The sequence below is a fragment of the Balaenoptera acutorostrata genome, chromosome 1, assembly GCF_949987535.1.
Source record: "Balaenoptera acutorostrata chromosome 1, mBalAcu1.1, whole genome shotgun sequence".
Taxonomy (NCBI): Eukaryota; Metazoa; Chordata; class Mammalia; order Artiodactyla; family Balaenopteridae; genus Balaenoptera; species Balaenoptera acutorostrata.
The window spans coordinates 118685694-118696479 of record NC_080064.1 but is presented as its reverse complement, the minus strand read 5'-3'; the positions used below and the strand labels follow the sequence as shown (position 1 = coordinate 118696479).

The 10786-nt window shown below is 51.7% G+C and overlaps 2 protein-coding genes across 4 annotated transcripts; both read left to right on the top strand.

Annotated features, from left to right (window-relative positions):
* The first annotated feature begins 918 nt into the window (after window positions 1-918).
* On the top strand, window positions 919-6704 carry USF1 (upstream transcription factor 1). Of its 3 annotated transcripts, none has more exons than XM_007171740.2 (11): window positions 919-1061; window positions 2928-3020; window positions 3393-3442; window positions 3604-3719; window positions 4062-4163; window positions 4403-4598; window positions 4848-4935; window positions 5071-5129; window positions 5275-5369; window positions 5619-5747; window positions 5943-6704. In XM_007171740.2, the coding sequence occupies exons 2-11, from the start codon at window positions 3013-3015 to the stop codon at window positions 6030-6032; spliced, it is 933 nt and encodes a 310-aa protein (XP_007171802.1). In that variant the 5' UTR covers window positions 919-1061; window positions 2928-3012; the 3' UTR covers window positions 6033-6704. The 3 variants fall into 3 exon arrangements, with proteins under 3 accessions (XP_007171802.1, XP_028019725.1, XP_007171803.1); XM_028163924.2 differs by lacking the exon at window positions 919-1061 and adding an exon at window positions 1114-1828; XM_007171741.2 differs by lacking the exons at window positions 919-1061; window positions 2928-3020 and having other exon boundaries at window positions 3392-3442; window positions 3604-3688.
* Window positions 6705-6941: 237 nt separating this feature from the next.
* On the top strand, window positions 6942-8353 carry TSTD1 (thiosulfate sulfurtransferase like domain containing 1). The gene is made up of 4 exons (XM_007171742.3): window positions 6942-7081; window positions 7290-7412; window positions 7927-8089; window positions 8180-8353. The coding sequence occupies exons 1-4, from the start codon at window positions 7006-7008 to the stop codon at window positions 8229-8231; spliced, it is 414 nt and encodes a 137-aa protein (XP_007171804.2). The 5' UTR covers window positions 6942-7005; the 3' UTR covers window positions 8232-8353.
* Window positions 8354-10786: the final 2433 nt, after the last annotated feature.

Genomic DNA, 10786 nt, shown 5'->3' with positions numbered 1-10786 from the left:
ACTGCGCCACCAGGGAAGCCCTCATTATTCTTATTAAAGTCTTGAGTGATACGTTTGGCCAAACGTTGTGTTTTTCTTTTTTTATTATTTGGGTGCTCTTCCTAAGTTGTTGTCGTGAAGACCTGTAGCTAGAAACTAGAGCTGGGTTCATGGTGGTCAGGAAATACGGAAGAGAAACTTATATTTACATAATGCTCATTATATGCCAGTAAAGGCTAGGTATTCTATGTGCACAGAATCTACACTCTTGATTTTATTTGGTCCACCTAATAATTCTATAAGGTTGGTACTTGTAATCTCCATTTACAGATGAGGAAACCAATGTTAAGTCAAACGTTGCCAAAAGTCTCAGAACTAAGAAGTGGCAGAGGTTAGGTCTGAGACCCGAGTTTGTCTGGCTCCAGAGTGTGAACTCTTCCTATTACACCACACTACTCCAAATCCATTAAGGGTAGGTCTTGACTGAAAAGAATGGGAATCAAGATACCTCTCACAGAAACTCTGAGCCTCACAAAAACCATAAGCCTTGGGGGTCTTTGGGTGACCGCTAACGCTAATACAAATTCTATGTATGCCCAGATATGTCCTAATCTCCAACAGAAAACTTAAAAAAGATGTCCTTTGTTAAAGATGGCGCCTCCATCCGATGTCCCTCTCTTGATCTAAGCTGGCCTCTCTCACTCCCTTCTCCTGGAACTAAAAAGGCACTGTCCAGCAGAAAAATGGTAGCACCAAGTTAGTCGTCCTTCTCCCGTTCTTGGACTAGGACGAAAGCGACTAGGACTTCAAGGCCATTGTCCCGAAATCCCTGAGCATTGCTTCTTCGCTGACCCAGCAACACCCACAACACGCCCCATCCAAGCCCTCATCAAGATGGAGCGAACGGAAGTGGGGCGACTCAGAGGCTGAGTAGCCTGGGCGGGTCCAGAGAGACACTTCCGCCCCTCACCAACATGGGTGCGGGCTGGGAGTGCGCATGATCAGCTGTCTTTGGAGATACCCCAGTCCGGAGAGGGAGAACACGGTTGGGGGGAGATCGGCGGCTGAAGCTGCCTTGGCCGGTGAGTGCAGGACACGGCGGGAGTCTGGAGACTGGGTGCGCCGGCGAGGCAGAGCAGCCTCGATTTTGTTTCCGTTTTTTAGGTTCAGGAACTCCTGGGGCGGAAGCCTTTGTTTTGAGGGAGGGGGCCGTGCCTGGTTCGTTATCTCCCCCTTTTGTGGGCCGAACTCACTCCCCGCCCCCGGGCGCACACGTCCCCGCCCTCCCGCGCTGCTATCCGCGAGCCGTTGGGCCGGACACTGCGGGGCCCGCTGAGCCCCCGGTGTCCTTTCCTACCTCTGCGGAGCAGCGGAGGCTGGGGGTGAGCCCGGCCGGGCTGGCCAGGTCACCGCGCGGGCTCCTGGTCTCGCGCCTGGCCGGCGCTCAGCTGCTGAGCGCCTACTGGTTGGTGGGCCTGCAGGGAGACGCCGCATTCTCAGGCAAGGTCTAGGCGCCTGACTTCTTTGCGAACTTGATTCTTTTTCCCTTTGTGTCGAGACTTAGGGCTCTTGCAGGGCCCTCGTTCCCTGAGCGTGCACGCCACAACATGCTAGCCCGCTCTCCGTGTCGCATACCCCTAATGCTCAGGAAATGCTTCCCGATGTCCACATAAGATTTGAATAAGTAGCCTGATCCCGTTGCTGGGTGTCCTCAGAGGCTGCCCCTGTCTGACAGCTGTGGGCCATAGAGACGCCTCCTGTGCCCTGGCCTCTGTTTCATTGCTTCCTTCTGCTGTCAGCGCTGCAAGCCTCAGAGGGGCACTTCCTCCGCAGGCTTGAGGATGGAGAGGTAAGGTGGTCTCGAAACACTGGTGCTACTTCTCCCTTAGGGGCTGGGATCTTCTTGCAGCGCTACTTCCTCCGGACAGTTTCACTTTCAGTTCCTTTTTTTTTTTTTTTTTGGTTAACACTTTGGATACAAGCTTTCCATGGCTCATTCGCTGAAGATAAAGGTCTGGGGGACCTTATGGGTAGAGGATTTACAAAAGTCTTACCCCTTTCTTGTCGGGATTATTTTATCGCTTTGGACTACATAGCTGTTTCTTTCTGGAGGCATCTGTCTGCTCAGCCCTTTGTTTTTCCTGCCCGCCTCCCCAGTCCGCGACCCCCCCCCCCGCCCCGGGTGTCAACGGTCTTAAGGCAGGCACCTCGTAGATGGATTCCTCCCCCATTGTCTCGTCTCTTTCCGAACCCCGAACCTGGAGTTTCGCCCCTTTTTGCTGAGGCTCAGTTGATTTGGAGTTGTCATGGCAACATTTTAGCAACTGTGTTGCTAAAAGGCTACAGGAAGGCTTGGTGAATAAAATAGTAGGAGCCTGAAGATGATACACTTGGGCTTTAGGGTCTTTAATGAATGACATAAAGCTGGACTCCCCCAAACAAGAGCCCTGTCAGTAGAAAGGGGCCCGAGGGCCAAGTCTGGTCTCTATGGTTCCGGAGGTTTTTCCAATGGGTTTCAGGTTTCCCTTTCCTAGATTTGAGGACAGGTACACTATGTGCCTGAGAGGCTGAAAGAAGCGTCAGCATCCACGGCCCTGTGTTTTTTGATAGCTGTGGTCTAAACATGGCCCTTCCTAATCCCCATGTCATGGCAGATCGTAATAGCTTTAATAATAATCCATCCAGAAATATGTTGTTTCTCAGTCTTGCAGTATAATTATTCCCTCTCCATCAGGAGATGGAGTGATAATTGGAGAGACGCGGAGCACCATTTGTAGAGTTGCTTTTTCAATCACCGTAGCCAGCCCTCAGTATCAGAATGGAGAGAGCTGATTGTCGCCTGCAGATGATTGGTGTATGTTCCTGGATGTGTCTTCAGGGAGCCTAGGTTCTAGAAACAGGGGAGCTTTCAGTTTCCTGGACTCACTAGACTCCCTGATCCCTACCAGGACTTAGCACTCAGGCCTGTGAGGCAGGAGATACGAAGACTTCCAAAGAAGGACCAGTTCCTCGGATGTGCTCCCTCACAGAGAGATGAAGGGGTGAGTGAAGAAGAGGTAGGGTCTGGGATGGGAGATGGGAGGCCTGGGAGAATGCAAAATGGCTAAGAGCACTGGCTCTGGAGTCAGGCAGACCTAGATTTAGGTCCCAGCTACATCACCCTGCTAATGTGATCTGGTTTCCAGTTTATAAAGTGCAAGTAGTGCTTCCTACTCATAGTGCTGTTCTTAGTATTAAGTAAGATATTGCCTGTTAAGTGCTTAGCTCAGTGCTAAGTAAATACTAGCTCTTGTTATTCTAACCTAACCTAGCACCTGTTGGGAATGCCAATGAGTTTGGGAGCCATATGTTACTGGGCCAGTGAGCTTTTAATTCACTTTCCCTTATTCTTCCTCTTGTCCCTTCACAAACAGGCAGCAGAAAACAGCTGAAACGGAAGAGGGGACAGTGCAGATTCAGGAAGGTGAGTGGGAGAAACGGAACTGAGCTGAGACCAAGAGCCCATCGTGGCCTCTTCCCCTACCCCATGGGCCTATCACCTGTGCAAGCTTCTTATAAATGACATGCAAGTGCAACAGAGGGAGAAAAGCAGTAACTCACAGACTTGTCCTTTTCCTAATTCAGGCGCAGTGGCAACTGGGGAGGACCCAACCAGTGTGGCTATCGCCAGCATCCAGTCAGCTGCCACTTTCCCTGACCCCAACGTCAAGTACGTCTTCCGAACTGAAAATGGGGGCCAGGTAAGGGAGGGGGCCAGGTGGCTGCAGGTGTTACCTGGGGTTGGGATTGAGGGAGGTAATTGAACCTGTCATGGGTAGAACCTGGTTTGGAGGATGAGGTGAAGATGTGGACTATTTGGGGGGAAGGGGATGGGGGATGGAGTATGAGGTTTGGAGTAGAGACTGGTGTGGGGTAGGGGCTACGCTGAAAGCTCTATATGGGGAAAGGCTAAATATATGTCTCTGAAGGATTCTTGTTTGGGGGCCCTATCCGAGAGAAGCTTTATGAGGGACCCTGGAATCCCTAGCACTTACTCTCTTGTTCCCTCTTCCCCCTCCTTCCCCTTTCCTCCCCGCCTCTAGGTGATGTACAGGGTGATCCAGGTGTCTGAGGGGCAGCTGGATGGCCAGACTGAGGGGACTGGTGCCATCAGTGGCTACCCTGCCACTCAATCCATGACCCAGGTACAGGGGTGTGGGCTGCAGAGGGGACTAGAGCTCTGAGTAGTAAGATGAAGAAGGGAACCAATAGGATAGGTGTCGCTAGGGATAGGGAAGCATCTAGGGCTGCCTTGACCCAAAGCACTGGACTCTCCCTTTCTGGATGTTTCTCCCTCCCTCCTCCCAAGGGATAGAAGCTGCAGAGTAGTTCATGGGAAGTATTTAACTGTCACTTGTCTCCGTGCTCTTGCTCCCCTTCCCAGGCTGTGATCCAGGGTGCGTTCACGAGTGATGATGCAGTTGACACAGAGGGGACAGCTGCTGAGACGCACTATACTTACTTCCCCAGCACTGCAGTGGGAGATGGGGCAGGGGGTACCACATCGGGGAGTACGGCGGCCGTTGTTACCACCCAGGGCTCAGAGGCACTACTGGGGCAGGCGACCCCTCCTGGCACTGGTGAGATATTATGTGAGGATGCTGGCTGGAGGGGCTAGGATAGGCTGTGGGACATGGCTGGTGGGCAGTGGGCCTTTACTCATGATCCCTTAATGATCACAAAGACCTGGGCAGGCAGTGAGTCTGGGGCTGCCCTTCCAGCAGGAGGCAGTATGTCCTTTTTAGAGGAGGGTCCCAGGGCCTTGGCCTTAGAGCTTGGTGAGGTTCCTAGGCCTATGTCCTGACAGAACCTACCGTGCATCTTCATAGGTCAGTTCTTTGTGATGATGTCACCACAAGAAGTGTTGCAAGGAGGAAGCCAGCGCTCTATTGCCCCCAGGACCCACCCTTATTCCCCGTGAGTAACCCTGTTTCTTTTCAGTTACCAGAAATGGTCTTGATTCCTTCCAGATTTGGTGTAATTCCTCACCCCAAACTCCAATCTCATTTTTTGACCCTCCCTCACTCTGGCCGCTCTGGGCTCTGTTGTTAGGAAGTCAGAAGCTCCCCGGACAACTCGGGATGAGAAACGCAGGGCTCAGCATAATGAAGGTAGGTATGATCTGCGTCTGAAGCTTGGAGCTGTCTGGTGGGATTGGGGATAGCAGTGATGTTGAGGGGAGAGGTTAGGTAATTTTACCCTGGGGCCTTTGGTGACTTCTCCCTGAGTCACCTTGTCCTCTACTTTGCCCCACAGTGGAGCGCCGCCGCCGAGACAAGATTAACAACTGGATTGTACAGCTGTCCAAGATCATCCCAGACTGCTCCATGGAGAGCACCAAGTCTGGCCAGGTCATGGAAAGACCCTGGTAGTGGGCAAGATGCCTGAATTCTGTCTCCTGGTATTGTTTCCAGAAATGGTAGAGAGTGGGCACACATGGCAGTAGTCTTTTCCTATCTCTCTCTGAGGTTCCTGAATCCCTGGGAGATGTTATTTCACCATCCTTAAGGGAAAATGAGGTCCAAAGTGTAAACATGCTTTTGGAAAGCAAGCCAGGTAGCTTATATCCTAGTCCTCATTTTGTTGGCTTTTTCTTACAGAGTAAAGGTGGAATTCTATCCAAAGCCTGTGATTATATCCAGGAACTTCGGCAGAGTAACCACAGGTTGTCTGAAGAACTGCAGGGGCTTGACCAGCTGCAGTTGGACAATGATGTGCTTCGACAGCAGGTCAGACCCCCCCTACCCTCAGTATAGCTGTCCTCAGCCTCCCTAACCACTAACCCAGCTTGGGCCTCCCTATTTTGTTTTCCACAGAGAGGGCTTTATCTTTTCCTCCTCACTGGTGGGGGTCCCAGTAAGTTCAGGGACTTGGCTGTGCCAACTTTGCTACCTATTTCCCTTACTGCCTCCTTCCCATGGTAGGTGGAAGATCTTAAAAACAAGAATCTGCTGCTACGAGCTCAGTTGAGGCACCACGGAGTAGAGGTCGTCATCAAGAGTGATAGCAACTAATTCTGGGGATTCAGAGGCTTTGGGCCCTACAGCCCCTTTCAGAGAACTGCAGATGGCCCAGGAGCAACAGGCTAACCCCGTGCCCTTTCCTTCACTGCCCACTTCTGGCGTGGGACTGGGGGGAGTTCAGAAGGCGTGTCTTTGAACTGAGGCCCTGTGATACAGCAGCCTGCAGTGGTGTGAAACACACACGTGGATGCGTACTGACATCCTCGCCCAACCCCACCGTGCAGCCCCTGGGCCCTTGTGCTCCTCTTGCACAATGCATGTGCTGTCTCCATGCTGGACACTGGACACACTGAACTGGGGGGCTTGCCCTGTGCTTGCTTAGAGTGCCGGCAGAGGGTCTGCTGACAAGCAAAGCTCTGGCTTGCCCCAGGACACTGGCGCTTCCACTGGTTCTCCCTTTCCCTGGAGCTCAGATGTGCACCTGAGGACTCTGGGGAACAGGCTTCAGCAAGAAGTGGGGATAGGATGCTTAGCAGTGGCTGCTGCCCCAGGAAGAGGAGACTGGCTGGCAAGCAGCGAAGGCCTATGCAGAAGTCTCTGGAGCCAGGGAGAACAACAGGCAGGGCCCACTGGGGGCCTTACCCCCTTGTGGGGATGGTTTTTTCCCCCGCCCCTTTTCTTTCTTTCCTTTTTTTTTTTTTTTTTAAGATAAAATATACAGAGCCACAATTGTCTCCGTTTTTTCTCCTTTTGCGGGCCCCAGGGCGGGAGGGAGGGGGCACATTGTGCTTTGACCAGTAAGGGTTGGGCCAAGGTTAGGGTGGGGAGCTGCTCCTGGACTCTGAGTCCTACCTGTTGGACACACCTCAGACCGGTGTGTCGTTGCCCGCCCACGCCCGGCAATCGCGAGGATTTCTCCAGCGGGCGTGTGTTAGGGCCACCGGGAACCGGGGCCGCAGGGGGCTATGCGAGAGGCGGTGCCTTCGCTTCCGGTTCCGGCTCCGGCTCCGAGAGGGCGCGGGAGATGCTGCGGGTGCCCAGGGGGCTGGCCGGGGCCGCATTCCTGAAACTCGCATTTGCAGCGCGCACCATGGCTGGAGGTACCTGCAGGGGAGACCTGGGATCTCGTGTGGGCCGCGCGTGGAGCCCCCCGGTGGAGGTGCACACGGAGGGAGGCGCAAAGGGGTGTGGTGGAGGGGGTCCTCGCGCAACCCCCGCCGGGTTGGGGCGCGGCCAGGTGAGGGGGTGCTGCGGCAGCCGGGCCTTGCAGACCTGCTCCCCTCAAGCCTCTCGTGCCCCCTTCTTCAGAGCCCACGGTCTTGCTCCCCGAACTCCGTTCGCTCCTAGCCTCCGGCCGGGCCCAGCTCATCGACGTGAGATCTCGGGAGGAGGCGGCAGCTGGGACCATCCCTGGGGCGCTCAACATCCCCGGTATGGGATGGAGAGGGGAAGCCCTGGTGGTGGAGTAGAGGCCGTCCAGGAGAGTCTCAGCCAATGGGACCTCACTTAGGATGGTGTGGGGAAGGCACTGGTTACGGGGCTCCTGTATTCCGGTAGCCCCCCAAACTTCCCTTAAGAAGGGTTGATTGGAGGCGGATCCTGGCAGCGGAACTGGCCCTTCCAGTTTGAGGGGATAACAGGCGACAAGGAAGTGGCAGGCCAGCTTCTGTACACGCTCGATCTCCCCAAGGCTGAATGCCTGAGTTTGCCCGCTCCTTCTCACAAACTAGGGAAGTGGCTTCCATTCAAAGGTTGTGTGGCTGACTTCCTGTGCAGGTAGGCTGTATCTTGTCTTTGAGGTTGGGGGGTGGTGGTCACCGTGTGTTGTTTTGGGGCCCCCTGGAGATTGTTCGACCACAGGACCAGTCCTTCCAGGCCCAGCCTCAGAGCCTGAGATTGCCAAACTGCCGGCTTTCCATTCTGTCCTCTCTACTCTTCCTCCCAGTGTCAGAGTTGGAAACTGCCCTGCAGATGGAGCCAGCTGCTTTCAAGGCTTTGTACTCCACCGAGAAACCAAAGCTGGAAGATGAGAACCTCATTTTCTTCTGTCAGAGGGGCAAGCGGGGCTTTCAGGCCACACAGTTGGCCTTGGGCCTTGGATACAAAGGGTATGGGGATGGTGTGAATTGCTAGCTGGGGCGTGACTGGGGACTGCCTCCTGGGCTTGTCCTTCCCTCACCCCTCTTTTTTCTCCACAGGGCTCGGAACTACAAAGGGGCCTATAGTGAATGGTTCCAGAAAGAAGGTTAGGTAGCAGGAGGCTTATTGAATGCTCCCTCCACCCGCCCATGGCCTCCTTCACTAAGAGTGATGAAGGGGCTGACTTGCTGGGTTGGGCAACTTCTTATAGTGCTGTGCACCAAAAGCAACAAATAAAGAGCAGTTAATTAAAGTATTGGAAGCACTTAATTTGTCAGGTGGACTGAAAACAGTTCTAATCTTAATCTAGACTTCATTTCAGCCCTAGGTTCTTCTTCTTCCAGCATTCATCTGCTTCTCCACCCTCACACACCAAAACCACAACAAAAATGAAAACACCCAGCCGTTTGCTGAGAGACTATAATTCAGAATCACCTGGTAGTTTGTTTATTTATTTATTGGCCGCGTTGGGTCTTGGCTGCTGCGCGCGGGCTTTTCTCTAGTTGGCACGAGCGGGGGCTACTCTTCGTTGTGGTGCGTGGGCTTCTTACTGCAGTGGCTTCTCTTGTTGCGGAGCACGGGATCTAGGTGCGTGGGCCCAGTAGTTGTGGCACATTGGCTTAGTTGCTCCGTGGCATGTGGGATCTTCCCGGACCAGGGCTCGAACCGGTGTCCCCTGCATTGGCAGGTGCGTTCTTAACCACTGCGCCACCAGGGAAGTCCTCACCTGGTAGTTTAAAAAAAAAAAAAAAAAGTCTTGGGCCCCATCTCAGATTTGGAGTCTCGACAGTGGGACCTGGGCATCAGTGGTTTTACAAGCCCCTCAAATGATTCTGATGTGCAGTCAGGAGCCAGAACCACTGCTCTAGACCAGAGATCAGCAAACTATGGCCCCACTTGGTCTTGCTGCCATGGCCATTTGTTTACATATTGTCTATGGCTACTTCTGTGCTAAAATGGCAGAATAGATGTAACAGAGACTGTATGTTCTTCGAAGCCTAACATTTTTACTATCTAGTCCTTTATAGAAAAAGTTTGCCTACGCTTGCTCTAGATCTTCAGGTCCCCAGCCCCAACCTCACTTCCCTCAGACTTTGTCACTGGGTTGAGGAAATGAAAGGGCTCTCCCAGGCAGTCGCGTGAAGGAATGGATGCCACTCTTAATCCTACACTTGTGTCAAACAGAGATTACAGGTATGAGGAGTTCCTCCTGTGCCCGCAGAAAGAGGTCCCAGTTTTTAGCAACACTGTTCTCTGATCCCACAGTGGATTTAACAAAATTTAACTGGTAAAAAAAGAAAAAAGAAAAAGAAAAGAAAAAGCACATGTTCACTGAGATAAAATGCAACACTATACAGTAGGTATATAACTTCCCTCTAGCATGGTTCATGGTTTAAAGCAGCGGTTCCCAACCTTTTTGGCACTAGGGACTGGTTTCGTGGAAGACAGTTTTTCCACGGACCAGGGGTGGGGGTGTGATGGTTTTGGGATGATTCAAACACATTATGTTTATTGTGCACTTTGTTTCTATTATTATTACATTGTAATATATAAAGAAATAATTTTACAACTCACCATAATGCTGACAGGAGGCGGCGCCCAGGCGGTAATGCGAGTGATGGGGAGAAGCTGTAAATACAGATGATCTTCACGCACTTGCTCGCCTGCCGCTCACCTCCTGCAGTGTGGCCCAGTTCCTAACAGGCCACGGACCAGTATTGGTCCGTGGCCTGGGGGTTGGGGACCCCTGGTTTAATGCATATGGTTCCAGACCTTCTAGATATTTTAATGGCAGAGTTTTGACTTCTTAAGTTTGATTTACAAAAATTTTATTCCTTTTTTTGTGGAAGAAAAGGTTGAGTCAGAGATGGACCCAATTTTCTGATTTTTCAAGTTTCTGGAGAAATTCCTTCAGACATTTCCTGTATTCCCTGCCTTGCTCTCACCTTTTCCTCTTCGCCTTCTGCCTTTTGGGGGACTGAACCCAGCCCTCATACATCTTTTATCTCACAGTCTACACTGCACACTGTACAAAATCTTCCATTCATCTGAGCTCTCCACCTCCTTTCACAGACCTATTTCACTCTCTCCCTGAAATAGTCATAATACTGTTAAAATACCGAGCTTAGATGGACATTGTTGGGTCGGAGATAAAGTTGAAATATGTGAAAGAGTCTAGTCTAGGGTCTGGCAAGTAATAGGTATCAGTTACTCTTTCCCCAAATACCCAAATTCCTTTGGTTCTCAGACTGGTTGGGAAATATTTCATGGGATCTAATTTCCCTCTTTGAGTCTTAACTGTTCTAGTTTTCTCTTTTCCCTCCTCAAGTTTTGTAATTTGATTTTTTTTTTTTAGTTGTTTTGTTTGTTTGTTTGTTTTATACTGCATGTTCTTATTAGGCATCAATTTTATACACATCAGTGTATACATGTCAATCCCAATCACCCAATTCAGCACACCACCATCCCCAGCTCACCGCAGTTTTCCCCCCTTGGTGTCCATATGTCCGTTCTCTACATCTGTGTCTCAACTTCTGCCCTGCAAACCGGCTCATCTGTACCATTTTTCTAGGTTCCACATACATGCGTTAATATACGATATTTGTTTTTCTCTTTCTGACTTACTTCACTCTGTATGACAGTCTCTAGATCCATCCACGTCTCAA